At 53.4% G+C, this 17,518-nt stretch overlaps 1 protein-coding gene across 5 annotated transcripts in view; it reads left to right on the forward strand.

Moving 5' to 3' along the window:
- Positions 1–17,518, forward strand: part of ZNF512B (zinc finger protein 512B) — a 30,409-nt gene that overhangs the window by 567 nt on the left and 12,324 nt on the right. For 2 of the 5 annotated variants that reach the window (XM_042047379.1, XM_042047343.1), the window contains exons 2-13: positions 3,844–3,966; positions 4,979–5,058; positions 5,841–5,969; positions 6,312–6,484; positions 6,649–6,902; positions 7,700–7,771; positions 9,364–9,498; positions 10,810–10,934; positions 13,290–13,382; positions 14,225–14,323; positions 15,027–15,314; positions 15,882–16,073. In XM_042047379.1, the coding sequence (XP_041903313.1) occupies positions 3,846–3,966; positions 4,979–5,058; positions 5,841–5,969; positions 6,312–6,484; positions 6,649–6,902; positions 7,700–7,771; positions 9,364–9,498; positions 10,810–10,934; positions 13,290–13,382; positions 14,225–14,323; positions 15,027–15,314; positions 15,882–16,073 (1,761 nt within the window). In that variant the 5' untranslated portion in view covers positions 3,844–3,845. Of the gene's footprint in view, positions 1–349; positions 457–3,843; positions 3,967–4,978; positions 5,059–5,840; positions 5,970–6,311; positions 6,485–6,648; positions 6,903–7,699; positions 7,772–9,363; positions 9,499–10,809; positions 10,935–13,289; positions 13,383–14,224; positions 14,324–15,026; positions 15,315–15,881; positions 16,074–17,518 lie in introns of those variants that run through there. The other 3 variants (XM_042047371.1, XM_042047361.1, XM_042047351.1) reach the window with 3 other exon arrangements.

Consider the following 17,518-nt stretch of genomic DNA (forward strand, 5'->3'; position numbering starts at 1 on the left):
AGGTAAGCACCGAGCGGCCCCCGGCCCGCCCGGCCCCGCGGCGGGGACCCCCGCGCTCCGCTCCGCTCCGCTCCGCCCGCCGCCGCGTCGCCATTTTGCCGCTCGCTCTTCCCCTCCCGGAGCGCGGCCGGGCCGGGCCGGGCCCTCCGTCCCCTCCCTGCCGGGCCCGGCCCGCGGGAGAGCCCCGGCCGCCTCCCGGGGATGGAGCGCGGGCCCGGGGGGTGACAGGCCCGGGCGGCGCTGCCCGCGGGGTGACAGCGGGGAGGGGCTGTGAGGGGACGGGGGTGGCACGGTCGGGCTGGGAGGTGACAGGGCAGAGGTCCCTATGCCCGGGAGGTGACAGCGGAACCGGGCAGGGCAAAGCTTCCCGCGCCCAGGAGGTGACAGCGGCGCCGGGCAGAGCTCCCCGCACCCACTGACCCCCGGGACAGGGGACACCCCGGTCCCCGCGGCAAGGTGAGGACTCATTGTGTGCCAGGCATGTGCGGGCGCTTTTGCCTTCATGTCAGTGCCCGAGGACAGAGAGGGAAGGGACGGGATAACGCGCCTCGAACAGAAACTTTACACCCTCAAAAGCCTCATCTGCGCCTGGTCAGAGCCATGTGCGGCAGGAGCGGTGGGTGCATGCCTCGGGTGAGGCTCTCCTCCTGGAGAGCCTCCATGGATGTCACTCGGTTTGGGTGATAGCGGCGGGATCCACCGTGTCCCTCCGGAGCTGCCTGGCCACCAGCCATGCCCAGAGATGCAGCAGCTCACAGGGCTTCACCTGCCACGTGCTTCCCTCCAGGGGAAACCTCCAGTGAGGGCTATTCTTCGAGAGGAAGTCTCTCCCACTGCTTCCTTGTCTTTATTCCCTGTAAGTTTCTCACAGCAGCTCCAGTTCTGCCAGGAGTTCATGGCAGGGAGCATGGCTGCTCTGACAGGGACAGGGATGGCAGTGCCCTTTGGCATCCATCATCTGTGCTGGTCTCATCGCATCTCTGCTGGCACACAGCTTGTGCTGGGACAGGCAGCTCCCTTGGCTTTTGACATTCTGTACCTCTGGAGCTGTTGTTAAGTTCTTGATGATAGGTGGAGCAGATTGACAGGTGACGACGCAGTTGTCATGCAGCAAAGTCCATCCGTGGCAATGGGACTGGGGTGGGAATCCCGGCAGGAGAACTTGGGGTCAGAATCTGCAGGTGACTTTTCCCCTGGTCATGAGAGGGTTGCAGCCATCCCTGGCTGCGTACATGCTCCTGCAGGCCTGACCCAAAGTCATGGACAGGCATTTCTACATGGAATTATTTCCCATTTCCCATTTTATTCCCAATTTCCAGCCGCGCAGGGCTGCCAGTGGTTTGGGAACAGCGCCTTTGGTTCCCAAATGTCACTTCCCCCTTCCCGCAGCTGTGGATTTCCTCCTTATCCTTGCTCTCAGCCGTGTGGGCTTGGCCTCCACTCATCACACACTCAGGAGCTTTTTTTTTCCTGGAGCTGGAATGGGATGTTTCAAAAATGTTGCCACAAACTTCTAGAAAGTTACCTAAAAGGAGCTGGAGGCCTCATGAGATGCTACCAGGCCCAACCTTCTCACACCACATCCCACCCCTGGATCATGGCCAGAATCCTGGATACCTTCTCTTCCCATTACCAGTTGCAAAAGAGTTTTCAGCAAAACCTTAAGGAAAGTGTGAAAGAGCACAGGCTACTGCCTATTTTCAGTGTGTGTTACTCAAAAATGAGTGAAGTTTGGACATTACCAAAAAAACCCCACAACGGGCTGCTTTTTGCTCTGTGTCTCCAGGACAATTCCTCTGTGATCCCTGGGGTTGTATCAGTGGCCGGGGAGCAGATTTTGGCTCTTGTTAACTGGTTGATGAGATTTTTATTTTTCATTTTGCTAAAAAATAAGGGGAAAGTGCAAAGGAGTATTTGGTGTGAAAAAACAGAAGATTCAGAACCTCTTAAGCTGGGCAGAGAGGGTTTGTTTGAGGGGACAGATGTGTTAAGGGGGATGAGAGGTGTCCAGCTGCTGGAGCAGGGCTGAGCTGGGCACTTTGGATGTTTTGGGAAGGGACAGTCGGGGTGATGCTCAGTGGTGTGCAATGTCACAAGGTGCAGGAGGTGAGCACCCAAGATGTCAACAGGGTCTGCCCTGGCTGTCACCCTTTGCATGTCACCTTGAGCTGGCCAGCGAGGCAGACACAGAGCAGACACAGATGCTCTGTGCATTTTGGCACTAGCCCTGCCTGGCTAAAGGTGTCAGCTGTGTGAGTTTCCTCTCGGTTTTCACCCCGTTGTAAGCATGGAAAATCTTGTGTTCAGCTTTCACTTTGCTGGTCTTTTGTGAGTATTTTTTTTTTGTTTCCTTTTTTCTTTGAGCAACTTGAGTGAGGACTGCTCAGAGGTGCCAGGAGGCAGCATGGGAAGGGAGGGGACTGGCACTTTTATCCCTGGAGGACTGGGGACAGTAGCAGTGCCCACACTGGTGGGAGCGGAGCAGCGGCTTGGGAAGGGACCGTGGGGACCCCTCTCTGTGCCTGCTCCAGGAAGGAGCTGCTTGCAGTCAGGCTACAAATTCCTACCCAGCTCTCCCACCAAAAGAGCCCAAATTAGCTGAATCAGCAATCCCCATGTTCAGCACCAAGTGCCACAGAACCAGTTGCCAAGGCTGGAATTTCTCACTTGATCCAATTAACCTTTGTGTCCATGCAAACAACCACATACCTGTCACCAGCTGAGCACATGCTAGAAGCTTTTGTTGTTCTTGGAGCATGTAGGCTGCATCCCACATGGAAAGTCCCCAGTCCTACATAGGAAGTCCCTGGGGACACCTCAGAAAGGGCTGCTGGACCCTCGTGTCCCACATGTTGGTGGCATGGCTGGCAATCCAGCCACACAGGAGATGCTTCTCCGTCCCTCTGGGCGTGAGGACAGACAGGATGAGTGTGGATGCTTTGGGAATCAGCTCCTTTGAGTTAAATGATGCTAAACATGTGGGAGGAATTGGGGGTGATGACTCAAATCCGTGTTTTAAAAAACCCATGGGTGAACTTCATCATCCCGTCCCAGCCAAGGTCTCAAGGTCATGGTGGTCCAAGGAATCTCTTCCCAAGGGCCTGATGCTCTCATTGTGAGGCATGGAGGACTTCTTTTCCCCAAATCCATATATGGCATCTCCCAGAGCAGCCCCCATCCTCAGATGTGCCTTTGCTTGTGCTGTTGGGAGGGGAAGAAGGAACTTGAAGCCAGAGGCAGAGCCAGTCATGCCATGGGCTTCCTCTTGGCACTGCTGAATGGAGGGGTGTCCTACTGCCCACTTCCATCAGGAGTGACAGTGGGCCTTGTGCGATAATTCCTGATGTTCATTATTTATAGAGAAGCCAAATTGAATTATTAATACGGAAAATTCAGATAACATTAACAATTCTCAGTTTATAACAGTTTCCCATTAATAAGGAAAATTGGAAATTTATCATTACATCTGTTCATTAGAACTCACTATTTTTTTTTTGCTTTTGGTGTCTTAAATGAAAGCGGAGAAATAAACGAAGAGGAAAAGCCATTTATTCACTACTTCTCTGGGCAAAGTCAGCTCATAATTTTTAATAAAGTCTTTGCCATTGTATGTGAAGGGGAAGCCAGGCTGTAATGAAAGCAGCTTTCCAGCCATGTCTGTGGCGTTCCTCAACTGTAGAACAAATACTCGGAAGCACGTCCCGTTTCTTTTCTTTGTGGGAATCTTGAAGCTGCGTGATGGTTTTCTTGTTTCCCTCCCTCCCCAGCAGCTCTCCTTGCTTTCACCATGTGTTGGTCCCAGCTTTGAGGAGTGAATTTTAACGCCTCCCCTGCTTCTTTCAGAGATGGCGGATTCTTATACCTGTAAAGGTGGAAGGAAAACTTCAGGCTCTAACAAACCCACTGCCAGCAAAGAAAGCAGGACAGAGACAAGGATAAACCCACCGGCAGAGCTGCCCAAGCTGGGTAAGGAACTGATTTGTCCTTTCCAGCTTTTCCAGGGGGTGGATGGGGCGGAGGGGATGAGCCCAGTGGCAAGACGTGGGGGGTGGCTGCCAAAACGAGTGGCCTGGGTCTCAATGTGTCTCTCCCCCTCACTTCAACTCAGCAGTGAGGGCTGTGCTGGCCAAAAAGCCCCAGCCCTGGCAGCTGCAGGGAGCTGGTCCCTGGGAGTGGGAGGGGTGGAGATGGTCTCTTCCTTCGGAGAGGCGTGTGTCTGGCTTAACGAGATGGGTGTCTCACTGCCTATTTATCGTGTTGGTAGCTAAGTGTTACATCAAAGGATGGAAAGGCTTAAATGAGTTCAGACCATCTGCTGCCTCCCGTGTCGCGGCCCCCAGGAGGGAGGCTTGCGAGCGTACGAGCCCCGGGGGACCCTCACACTAAGGGCTGTCATGCTGATGGATGGTTGATTTCTCTATCCAGGAATCTTCAGGCCCAAGGAGATTTTTCCTCCTGTCTGTTTATGCTAGGCAGATCCCCTCTGTGAGAGACTTTCCCTGCCTTTACCTGGCTAAGGGCAGCTCAGGATGCTGAGGGGTACCTGCACCCCAGGAGAGGGTTGGACCCCAGCGATGTAGCTCAGACAGGGCTTCCAAAATCAGTGGCCTTGTGGGGAAATGCGTGTGCCCTAAATGTTTCCCAGATGCCGCTGTTACCTTGAGGGGATTGAAGCCATAATTGCTAACAGAGGAGGATAACTTATTGCTAAAGGGAATGAACTCCAGCTGTCTGCAATATGAACACGCCTGTGTTCAGGAGACCGTTTTTCCCTGCACCACATCTTATCAGCACCTCATTTGCAGGGGAGCTGGCGTTGCCTTCCAGAGGGGAATCTCCGTCCTTCGTAGGACAGAGAATGGCCAGCCTAGAGTTGGGGGGGCCAGGCAGGCAGCAGGAAGCTGGGGCTGGGCAGCAGGATTACTGGGACAGCGGCTCCTCCAGCATGGCTGGTGATGTGTGCTGTGTCTGTTTGCAGGAAATGCAACCAGTGACAAAACCGAAGGCAGGAAGAAAGGAAGACCCAAGGCTGAGAACCAGGCACTGAAAGACATCCCTGTGAGACCCCACACACTCCAATCCCCGAGCCCTCCCTGCTTCGCTCTGTCTGACGTGCCCTGCACTGTCCACTCCAGCTAGCACCATTCAGGGTTAAACCTGCCTTCCCTGTGGTTTAATCTTCAGAGCAGCCTTGTCTTGGGCTGAGCAAGATCTTGGTCCCTCAACCCCTCCATACAGGCATCCAGCATCTTCTAAAACCCTGGTTAGGGAGCTGTACCCCTCTCCAACCTCACTTTCCCAGGGCCATGTCCAGATGACTGGATCCTGTCACAGCCGTGTCAGGTTTGGCTAATGAGCCGGCAGCAATGGCACGGGGGTGATTTATTCCCTGCAGAGTTGTGCAGTTTAATTCCTGCCTGGTAGCATGGACAACACATGGAGCAGTTTGTCATGAGAGCAGGGGCATGGGGTGATTTATGGACTAGATGAAATGTGGGGTGATTAAATCAGCCGGGTGACTTCGGGCCTGATTTATTCCCCAGCCTGGCAGGGAGTGTGCGTGTGCTCTGGGAAGCACGGCAAGGTAACAGCACGGCAAGCCTCAGCAGGAATCATTAGCCTATGGAGCCTGCAGCATCTGTCCCAGCACCTCTCACTCGAGTGAGCACTGCTGCACTGAAACACATCCCTGGGGTCCACTTCATGGCTGTTTGGTGGAAAGGATGGATGGGAATGATCAGAGGTCCCATGTGCCCTCCCAGCTCCCTTGGGATGAATCAGCACACGCCCAAGTACAGGGTGCTCTTCACTCAGCTATCTCTTGTTTCTCCTGTTCCCAGCTCCCCCTGATGAACCAGTGGAAGGACGAATTCAAAGCCCACTCTAGGGTGAAATGTCCCAATTCAGGCTGCTGGCTGGAGTTCCCAAGCATTTATGGCTTGAAGTACCACTATCAGCGCTGCCAAGGGGTAAGGAGACTGGAGAACTGTCTGTCCTTTCCAGTGGCTGGCTCTTCCATTACCATCTGCAGGGTAAAGCTGCTCTCAGGTCTTAAACCCCAGGAGAAACATGAAGTTAGAATGGGGAGGGCAGAGATGGGCCAGGAGCAGTTCATGAGGTGTGTGTGTGAGAGGAACTGAGGTCTCTGCAGCTCATTGTGAGGTCTGGTCCCAAGGAATCATGGACTTTTGGAAACTGTTTGGAAGGGCAGGAGGGTATTACACGTGATTTGGATTCATGCCTGTGTCAGAAAAAGCCTCTCTTTTGTGGTCTAACATCTGTGCTCACCTGCCTCTCCCTGCTCCACGCAGGGTGCGATCTCAGAGAAGCTGACATACTCATGCTCCTACTGTGAAGCTGCCTTCACCTCCAAAACCCAGCTGGAAAAGCATCGGCTCTGGAATCACTTGGACCGGCCAGTGCCAACCAGCAAAGCAGAAAACAAAGTGCCCAAGGCCATTGGAAAGAGCAGTGGAAAGAAAAGGTACCAGGCTGTGGCTGGGCTGCATGGCAGTGGCATAGGGATGGCTGGGAGAAGGGGAATGTGCCTGCCTCCATTCCTACAACCTGGGCTGGCGAGGGGGGAGAGGTGTCAGGACACTTGTCTAACAACCCCTCTTTAAACAAGCCCTCTGTGCTTTGCCCTAGAGCTGCTGAGAGTTCAGCTTGCCCCACCATCCATCCCAAACAGGCAAAGACGGAAAAAGCCGTGGCCCAGGAGCACACAGAGAATGGCGAGTGCCTGGTGGAGAGCCGGGAGAGCAAGGAGTTCCAGATTGCAGCGGCTGAGGCAATGGCAGCTGCCACTCCCACGGCCAAGTCCTCGAGTGGCAAGGATGCCGGGCAGCAGCGGGGCAGCCAGGCCTCGCTGCAGGAGGAAGATCCCGAGAGGATGAAGCACAGTAAGATTAGAGCCCGGGGCTACGCTGGTTCGGGAGCCCAGAGAGAGGTGTCCCACGGGAAGGGGATCTGCTGCAGCCAGCACTGCTGTGGCTGTCTCTCTGAATCCAAGGGATAGCCAAGCCTTGTTTCCTGACCCTAATAACTTGCCCCCACTCTCCAGTTTCTTGCAGCTTCGCTGGGAGTTAAAACTCAGCTGTAGCTGTGGTAGAAATATTTCTAAAGGACCTGTATGATGGTTGGATTTGATGATCTTAGAGGTCTTTTCCAACCTTAACAATCCTGTGATAGGATTGGAAATTGATTGAATTCCTGGCAGCACAGCAAGCTACCATGTCAGCCTGTCTGTCCTCACTGAGTGTGTTAGGTTAAACTAGGATGGTTCTAGCAAACCCATTTTCCTGAAGGATTGGGACGGGATGAGGAGTCTCTATCTGTCCATGGCCACTGCAGAGCTGGTGTAGGGCAGTGGTTGTCCCTGTCATGGTTTGGGGTTTCACTGCTTGCAGCACCAAAGCAAACCACCACAGCCACATGTTGGAATTGCTTGGCTTTTGGCACTAGACAGAGCCACCAGTTCCACTCCTTGAATTAACCCTGAAAAACATATTTGTCCTGGTTTTGTGGGGTGGGAAGCAGCAGTCTGTTGGTGTTTAGTGGGTGGGTGCTTCATTTGACAGCCCCTGACCCACTCCTGACATGGAGTGTGTGCCCACTCCATGCCCCAGGACTGATGAATCCCCCTGGCAGTACAGTTATTTGACCAAATCTCTCTCTCTGTTTCTCTCTTTTGAGTCAGGAAGGAAACAGAAAACTCCTAAGAAGTTTACGGGGGAGCAGCCATCCATCTCGGGGACGTTTGGACTGAAAGGTAATACAGGACGACTCCGTATGGGGTTGTACCTTCTCCCCAGGGCATTGCAGGGAAGCCCCTTCCCCAAGACCCCTCCCTGTGGTGGAGCCAGACAAAGCCCAAGGATCTCCCACTGGAGGAGCTGGCGCCTTTTACCACGAGAGAGTCATAAAAGGAGTGAAAAGCAGCAGCAGAGCTGGGACTGATAACAACCCTGTCTGCTCTGTTCTGGAGCCTGGTGCTGGGAAATGAGGGAAGAGAGGAAAGGATCCGGGTATGTTCATCTGTAACACAAGAGTAATGAGCTGCTGACACCAGCAAGATATGAGAAACATCATCTCGTCACCATCCCACCATCCTGGGATGTCACAGTGTTTCCAGTGGCGTCGGGAAGGAATTCTGCTGCGTAGAAAGGCTGGTGACGCACCCATCCCTCACACTCTGAGGGCTTGTCGCCCACATTCAGGAGGATGAATCCAAGGGAGAGGAGACATGTTGCCGGGATGTTTTCTGAGAGGAAGCCCAGGAATTGGCTGCTGCAGCCTGACAAAGCAAGAGCAAGTGGGACTTTGGTCATGCTCCATAAATATACCCAACTGGGCTGGGAAGGAGGGGGAATCCTGGAGCATCCCTGGAATGAGAGCAACTGGATTCAGGCTGACTATGGGATACATTCAGCCAGAGAAATAGAAAGCAGATTTCCAGGCACTGCAGGAGGCAGCACCTTCCAGTATGAGGCACTCGGGGGAGAGGCACTAATGGCTTTGAAGGAATTGAACACCGACAAGCAGGCTGGATGTGGTCACTGTGATTTCCTTTCCTCTGGCTCCTGGGAAGTCTGGGCTTGTTTCCTTCATCTTCCCCACAGAGCCCCTGCCGGAGACTGAAGTGTCTGCTGTGGGTTCCTGGAGAACAAGGTGTCCCCATGACCCACTGCCTTAGATGGAAAGTGAAGATGGGGCAGGCATTCCCAAAGTTCCCTGTGGCAGTCACTCGACAAACACAAGGGTGCCCCAGCACATCATGGGGTGCTGTCTCCATTCAGACCCTGGGTTTGCAAGAGTCACCGCCCCCAGGTTCAGGGGGATGTGGACCCCCGTGGGGCAGGTGTGGAGCTAACCCTGGTACTTCAGCTCATTGCCTCCAGCACCTTCTATGGCAGCACAGGCACAGGGCTGAACTGCGTGTGGATTTGGGGGATTTGATCCAGGGGAGTGAAACAGCCTTTCCAGTGCAGGAGCATCAGCAAGAACATCCCTTTTACACACTGAATTTGCTGTTCCAATTCTCCCTTTCAGTTTCTTGTAAAACACCCTATTCCTTCCTCCCTAGCCTGTCTGCCTGGCTAGAGGCATCCTACCTTGCTTTGCCATGGAGTTTCCATAGTTCATAAACTTGTGTTGGGAGAAATGGTGCTGTTTATAAAACAGCACAAGCTGTTAGAATATTGCTTGTCATAAATATGGATCTAAGCCTACATGTACAGCCTTGGCAGACATGCAGCCAGCTCAGTGTCCCTGGCTTAGAGGGAGAGATTTTTTACCTGCTAAATGCAAGTTGCTCTGAAGGTATTAAAGCAAGTACTGAATAAAAATCCTCTTTCTTCACAGGTCTTGTCAAAGCAGAGGACAAAGCAAAAGCCCATCGAGCCAAGAAGCTGGAGGGAAATGCCAGCATGGAGGAGCTGAAAAAGAAACCTCCCGGAGTTGGTGTGAAGAAGGAAACATCTGTGCATCTACCAGCAGGTGAGGCTGGTGGGGGCAAAGCACAGGCAGCAGCTCTGTGTGCAGTGTAGCTACTTTCTGTGCACTACCCCAAGCTCGCATGGTCCCTACCTTCATGCCACCATCCCCACCTTCACCTGCAGCTCATGGTCCCCACACCCCTTTTGGCCCAGCGGGTTGTTCACTGGGTGAGTTTTCTGGCAGGTTTGTCAGGAGAAGCAGCACAAAGTCAGAGGTAGGAGCACAGAACTCCTGCCCTTTTGAGACGTAACACAGATGTAGGAACAGCCACTGGTGCTAAAATGTTAGTGCAGCCAGAATTGACATCCTGAGGGCCACCTTACCTTCAGTTCACTGCCAGATCAATGTGATGAAAGTGCTGGGAGTTGAGAGCCAAATTCCACCTGGCTTCACTGTGAGTCAGCATGTGACCCATGTGGTGATGGCATTTTTCTAACATCATTCCCATGAATGACACCAGTGCATAACTCTGAGCATAATTACGCTTCCCTGAGCCTCGAGGTGCAGCCTACAGCCAGCACAGGTTGCTTGCTTTCCCTGAGAGCTCTGACAGCAGGAGGAATGCAGGATGTGCAAGATAAACACAGCTGCACTGCCTTGCACTGCTTTCAAATTCAAATAAACGACTCTCTGATCTCACAGCCATGTAAGAGCATCCAAATAAACAGACTTGGCAGATTTTATTCAGCCCAGGCTTCCCTTGGTGGAAGGTCAGAACTGCTCTGCTGAGAACACGGCGTGAACTCTGGGCCTGGAAGCTGCTTTTGGCCCCACGTATCTCTTATTTTGGGTTTTTTAAAGGCCGGTCACAGCCATTCAAATAAACAGATGCCTGGAAGCCAGCAGTCCCCCAGCTTCCTCCGTGTCTGCCGGGAAGAGGATTGCCAGAGAAGCTTTCCAGGCACACGTCCGGATGGAGCTGAGACGCTCACCTTTGTTTCACTCCCGCTAATTGTTTCATTTGGCAGGGGGAAGTTATTCCAAGCAGGGCAGGATCAGGTGGCTGGGGGCATCATCGTGTTTTAACTCCCAGTGTGCAGGATACCAGCGGGGTTGGGAAGGTGAACCTCCTTTCCCCAGGTCAGCAGGTCTGGTAACTCCACATGAAATGACCCAGTGACCTGGTTTGCTTGGGCAGCTGCAGGAGAGTAGGGCAGGGAGAGCTGCATGGTTCGTGTCCAGTTCTGGCTTTGCCTGGGAGACTGTATCTCTCTTTTTTTAACATCAGGAACTTTCCCACTTCACTGCTTTTCAACTTATCAAGTAGCCCAGGCAGGCTGGATGTAACACCTCTCTCCTCTCCCTCACCAGCAAACCCTGAGGACCAGTGGCAGCGGGAGATCAGCGAGAAGGGAGAAGTCTCCTGTCCAACCTGCAGTGTTATAACCAGGAAAACTATTGTGGGGCTCAAAAAGCACATGGATGTCTGCCAGAAAGTAAGGCCTCGCTTTATTCAGTCAAACACATGGGTTTTGGAGGGGAATGGATATGTATATGTGCCACTCATAAATGTGCAGTGGTGTTCCTCAAACCATTTCTGGACTGTGTTTGATAAAGCACTTGTTGGTCATCTTCAGCTTGGTGGCTTGTTTGCATCAACCCAGAGGGATTTGGACACTAATTCTCAGCAATTCTGAATCCCTTTGTGGTCTGGGCCTCTTGCCCCAGTATCTCAGCAGAGTCAGGTATTTCTAGTAGCTAAACAAGTAATTGTAAGGCTGCAGAGATTGTTGGGGTTGTCTCTAATCTGTCCTCCTCCAGAGCCCTGGCTGTGGGGTTTCACTGTGTACTGTGCCTTGTATCAGGCCAGATAAACTGTGGTTGCATGAGAGCATGTCTCAGGGAGACTGAGCCTGGATGTGCTCAGGCAGGTTGTCAGGACGCAGGGGTTCAGTAATGGTGCAGTGAAAAATTGTCTCTCTGCCACACCACCATCCATCAGAGCGCAGGATTACGTCTTCATCCGTCACCTGGCGGAGCTGTCGCCACAGAAAGCCAACATAGGATCGATGCCTCCTGCTTTGAAAATATGTGGCTGGGCTTTGATTCCACATTCATTTTCTGTAAATGCTTCCCCAGCCATTGCCTTGCTGTTTATACAGCAGTGGGAGGCTGCTCTCCCTCCCAAACCCCGTACTACAGCAATGCTGGGCAGAATCCTGCCGCCTCCGATATCTTCCTGGCCTCAGTGGAGTGGGGATCCTGGCCATCACTGGTCGTATTTCCTCCACTTTGGAGCATCTCCCAAGCCAGGCTGGCTCGGTGCAGGCTGCACAGCCAGGTGACCTGGTGAACACAGCTCTGCTGGAGCAGTCAGCGGTGTCTTCCCTGCTGGAAATATGCCAGTGGGTGTTCAGCCAAAGATTTGGGGCTCCAGCCCTTGGAGTGAGTGTTCTGTCACCCTTCCTGAGAGGGACAGTCCTTGCCAGAGCTGGTTGTGCTGCTCCAGGAGCTGGGATGCTTCAAGGAATCGCAGGCAGGACAGTCCCTAAGTTCCAAGTGTGTGACCACAGGTGCAGCTCTCACCATTCCATCTGTGAGATGAATCTGTGGCACAACCTTAGTGAGTGAGACCCTGCTGCTGGGACAATGGGAAAATGATGTGCAGGCTCCCAAAACTCTTATAAAAAAATTGAAATTGGTTTCTCTGTTCCATGTTTGTCACAAAGCAGTCTGCACCTGTTTGCTTTGGTTTTGGAAAGGAAAAAAGGGATGGAGAGGGTTGCAACATTCTTGAGCCTGAAGGAGGCAAGGGCAGTTATATCCTCCTGGTATCCCGGGTGGGAGGGCTTGCTGGAATGTGGACATGGTGTTGACCCGAAGAGTAAATCCCAAATTAGCTGGTAGTGGCATCTGGTGAGTCAAGGAGCTGTTAGCATCCACCTTGTTAGGATCAAGCGCTTGGATCTGGGACAAGATTAACTGATGGTAGCACAGGTACCATGAGTCACTCCCAACTCGCTGCAGTGAGTCTATTCTTCATTTTCCTGGAGTTCCATAATGAGGAGAGATTTGCAGATCCACCTTCATTGCCTCTCCAGCTTTTAGTCATGTCTTGATTGAAGAGAGAGTAGTGAAGGTGAAGCATCTGTCAGGAGAAGCAGGAATGACCACAGCTGGCCAGGCAATGGCTCCCTATTGAGATACTCTGTGTCTTGGTGCCCAGAGCATGAATGTCCTGAGGCGTATATTCTGGTCCCTGCCCCAGCAGAAGTCAAGATCTGTTCACCCACTGTGCAAGTGCCCCTTGTACCTTGGGGTGTGCAGTTAATGCATCTCCCCATGCATTCAGGAGGCTGAGTTGGGTCAAACAGCAGGGCAGCAGCATGAGGCAGGAATTATCCTCCTGTGATCGTGTCCTTAATTTCACACAGCCCAGGCACCCAGAAATTGCACTGTACACCAGCATCTGTTTTACTTAACAGGACTGCAGAGCACAGTCCACTGGCATTGGTAGATCAAAGCTTCTCCTCTCTCTAGCCCTTTGACAGGAAGAGTAAGACACCAGATCCAGATGTTTTCATCCAGTGAGGCTTTAAATCTAAATCCAAAATGGAATGTTTTCCAAAAATTGGGGCATGTGGGTTTGATAACAATATCCAGGACAACAGAGAGAAAGCTCTGAGCTGCAGGCAGGGACTGGGATAGGAAACAGGGACGCTGTGTTGCCTGCTGGGTCCCACCACTGCGTACTGCTGCAGCAACAGCCACCCATGGGGTTATTGACCACCAGCAGCAGCAGCACTTGGAAGGATGTGGCCTCTCTGGTGACTTGCCTTTAATTCCTTCAGCTGCAGGATGCCTTGAAGTGTCAGCACTGCAAAAAACAGTTCAAGTCCAAAGCTGGGCTGAATTACCACACCATGGCTGAACACGTCAGCAAGGTAAGGGAGCTGGGCTGTGCTTGTCTTCTGCCTCCTTTCTCCATGCAGGTGATGAAGCCGTCCATCAAAAGTCCTCTTTCTATGGTCTTTGTAAAGGAGGGATCCACCTTTGCAGCATTTCACACACTGCTCAGCCTGGATGGTGGTCTTCCCCCTTCCTGCCAAGGAAAGCATTTCCTTCCCAGGTAGTGAGTTAGGCTCATATTGATACTGATAAATAGAGCAGAGGACTGAAAAAATAAAACAGGATTTCAGATCCCAGCATGGGGGAAGATCCGGTGAGTACCGTGAGGCAGATTTTGAGTGGCAAAGCTCTGCCTCCAAAACTGTGCCTGCAAATCCACGACTGATGGGTTCTGCCTTGCACGAATCTCAAAATCTGGTCTTTAGCTCTCCACTGTGCATGGGAGAAGCAGCCACAAAATTTATCATGAATAAAATTTTGCAGGCGCTAGTGTAGATGCTGTTCTAAAAGTCTGGTTTTGTACATCTCTGAGATACCATGGCAAGGCATAACTACATTTCTATGTGCCCCAGGCTTACCAGTTGTGACTTGTCTTTTACCTGTGCCTTAATCTCCTGCTCTTCAGTCTTGCTGGTGAATCCTCTGTGCAGGAACTGCTCCTGCGTTTCTCAGCTGGGCCTTTAGGTGTAATCACAGGAAAGACATGAGCAGATCCAGCACATAACAACGAAGCAGTGGGAGATCCAGCTCTCCTAATGAGAGGTTCCCTCTAGCCCAGGGCAGCTCCCTGCAAGGCAGGGGCTTTCCATCCACTCCTGGCACAGAGGACATGAGTAAATGGTTGACTCTGTCGCTTCTGTTACTTCCTTGTTTCCAGCCTGTTCCTGTGGAAACCGCTGGACTTGGTGAACAGGAAGAGCGGGAAAGGCTGAGGAAAGTGCTAAAGCAGATGGGAAAACTGAAATGCCCCAATGAGGTACGAGAACAATTCTTGTTTCTCGTTCTGTGAAAAGGTGGAAGGAGTGAGTCCCATGCAGAGGGGGACATGTACTCTCCAGGCATCCCTTGGCAAGTGCTCGATGTTTCCACCTTAGCTCAGCCATCCCAATCCCTGTCCCACTGGCTCTGTGCACTCCAGCAACGGGACAGCCCAGCAGGAGGGTGGGCACAGGGCAGACTGGGGAGCTCTGGAGGGCAGGTTCTGCCTCCTGTGCTCAGGAAGGAGCACAGCCTGTCCTGGGCACAGCGTAAAACCAAACCACACCAAAACCAGAGCCAAGCTGGTTGCAGACAAGTCACGAACAGGTAAGGGAGGCGTTGGCAGAGGTTTGTCCCGTGGGTGCTTTGCTCTCCATGCAGGCAGTGCCTCCCCAGTGCCTTCCCCTCCTGCTGCCTGCTGTGTGTGTCTGTCCAGAGAGCTCTATCCGTGTGTTGGGGCGGAGAGTGCCAGGGGCAGGGACTGCTCCTCCCATCCCTCCAGGGCACTGTCCTGCCTGTGCATGGCTCTTTGGGGACTGTCAAATTCTCCAGCACTCGGATGGGATGGGCTGGAAGAGCTGCTCTTTGGAGTGGGCTCCTCGGGAATGTTCCTCCCTGGAGAAACGGCACCCCAACCTTTTCAACACGGGCACGTGAAGCCCCAGCCCTCCTTAACCCTCCCCTTCTCCCCATCTCCACAGGGTTGCGTGGCCAACTTCTCCAGCCTGATGGGCTACCAGTACCACCAGAAGCGGTGTGGGAAGCAGCTCGCCGAGGCCGATAAGCCTGTGTTCAGCTGCCCACACTGTGGCAAGAAGTACAAATCCAAGGCTGGCCACGACTATCATGTGCGGTCAGAACACACGGCCTCGGTGAGCCCCCTGGACGCCTCCGCAGCCCGAGGAGCGGGGCCATCCCCCCCCGGGGGGGACTGCAGAGCTGCGGAGCCCGTGGGCAGGACAGAGCCGGGCAGGGCCGGGCCGGGCAAGGCAGGTGCAGACGTCGGGCCGGTGTTGTTTTCTCCCTCAAATCACCATGCACGTGTTGTACCATGCAGTGTCAGGGGGAACAGGGTACACTCTCTTCCACCCCTCCAAAAATGCTGTTTATGGGAGTGGTCAGCAGCATTCCCTTTCCCCAGTGCCCACAGGGCTGTGCTCCAGCCCACCCTGCATCCGTGCTCTGCAGGAAAAAAAACCAGACCTCAGGCTGCTCCCTCACAAACACCGACTGCTTGCCAGCGCCGGGGTGGCAGGATCTGTCCCTGGGGAGCATCCCTTTCTGTTCTGTTGATCCCTACTGGCAGTGCATCCGACACTAATCACTCCCTAACTCTAATAACAGGAGATATTTATACACATGGGAGCATGGAGGGACACAGTCTATGGCTACTGCTGGGCTGAGGGAGGCGGGTACTCCCTTTGCTCCCATGCTCCAGTGCAGAGGCCCAAAGCAAGTGTGGAAACACACAGCCCAAATCCCAGCATCCCCATCCCGGGGCCAGAGAGCTCGCCTGTTCTCTCGTCATGCCCTTCCTGACTCTGTCTCTCTTGCAGCCTCCAGAGGAGCCAGAGGTGAAGCCAGAGCCTGGTCCCGTAGAAGATTTTGAGAGGACCCCGAGCGGCCGCATCCGTCGGACATCGGCCCAAGTAGCCGTCTTCCACCTCCAGGAGATAGCAGAGGACGAGCTGGCCAGGGATTGGACCAAGCGGAGGATGAAGGATGACCTGGTGCCTGAAACAAAGCGGGTGAGCAGTCTTTAGTTCTCACTGTACACAGAGATCCTGGGATTCTAGCCTGGCCCCAGCTGTACACAGAGATTCCAGGATTCCAGCCTGGCCCCAGCTGGTTGAGACCCTCACATGTCTCACTTGCTGTGTCTTAAATTAATTAGCTGTGATGGCAGATTTATTGCTGAAGAGCCCACCCAGCACAGGCTGAGGCGCTGTGGTCTGGAGGCTCCCAGCAGCAGGCAGCTGTGCCCTTTGGAGGAAGAGGTGGTGCACTGTGGAGAGACCAGGGTCTGGCCCCAAGAGTGTTGGGGAGGGAGGTCGGTTCTGGTCCATGCTGAGCAGGGAAGTAGAGGCTGGCAGCCAGGAGGAGCACGTGAAGAGAGCAGATCGGATCTGAAACCACCTCCCTTGCACTGTCAGAGAGCAAAGATGCCCCAGGCAGAATTCCCTCCCTTCCATGTCTCTTCCTTAACTTCTGGGAGATGCTTTCCTGGAGGTAAAGAGCCTGCAGCATCCCAGAGCAGTGTTGCTGGGAGCAGAGGAAGGCAGAGAGTGGAGACAGGGCTGAGCCCTGCAGGATCCAGCAGCAGTGCACTCGTGGCCCAATGCTGTGGGGTTTGCACAGGGCCCCAGCAGGCTTGAGCTTTTTGTAGGCATTGGAGTGAGTACACGTTAAACCAAACTTCCCTTCTGGCTGTGGGAGGAGGTGATTATTCATGGGAGTGTACTAAAGCTGAAATTCCCTCCAGGTATGCTCCTTCTGGACTGTAAAAGGAATGAAGCAGCAGTAAATCATAAACCTTTTCAGTGCAAAGGGGAAAAAAGAGAGGGAACGGGAGTTTTTTTGTTTGCCAGGACTCAGTGCAGAGCTCTCCTGCAAGTCTCTGCATGAGCTGCAGCCTGTTTCCTGAGCAGGTGACTCTGCAGTTATGTGCCAGGCCTGTTCCCTGCTCTGAACAGTTGGGCATCTCTTGCCCAGTGCTCTGAAATTCACCCTGGCAAGATATTGGGCATGTTGCAAAGATGGGAGTGAGGATGAGAGGATATCAGGAGAGTGTGAATAGTCCTACCCCAGAGGACTTACCCCAAGCCATGAGAACAGCCCAAGTCTCAGAGCCAGCTTGGAGAAGTGATGTGGCTCATGTCAGGAAAAGGGGTGGCAGGACAGCAGCCTTGGGCCAATATGCCTTCCTGCTCCCACAGTGTGTCCCATGCTGTCCTGGCACCTGTGTGTGCTCAGCAGAAGTGCCACCATGGTTCTGCAGAGACTCAGAAGAGCTCAGCCTGGCTCAGCTCTGGTCTACACATGGTGGGCAGCTGGAAAACCAGCACAGGAACAAACCAGCAGCTTCTTTACCCTCCTTGGCACCCCAGTGAGGCACTGGCACAGAAGGGGACCCAGCTACAGCACTGCCATCCACCTTGGGGCAGAGCTGGGTGTTTTAGGGCCAGAACTGCTT

This window comes from Corvus kubaryi, unplaced genomic scaffold (genome assembly GCF_017639235.1).
Source record: "Corvus kubaryi isolate FWS band 111438036 unplaced genomic scaffold, C.kubaryi_AGA036_p1.0 134, whole genome shotgun sequence".
Classification (NCBI taxonomy): domain Eukaryota; kingdom Metazoa; phylum Chordata; class Aves; order Passeriformes; family Corvidae; genus Corvus; species Corvus kubaryi.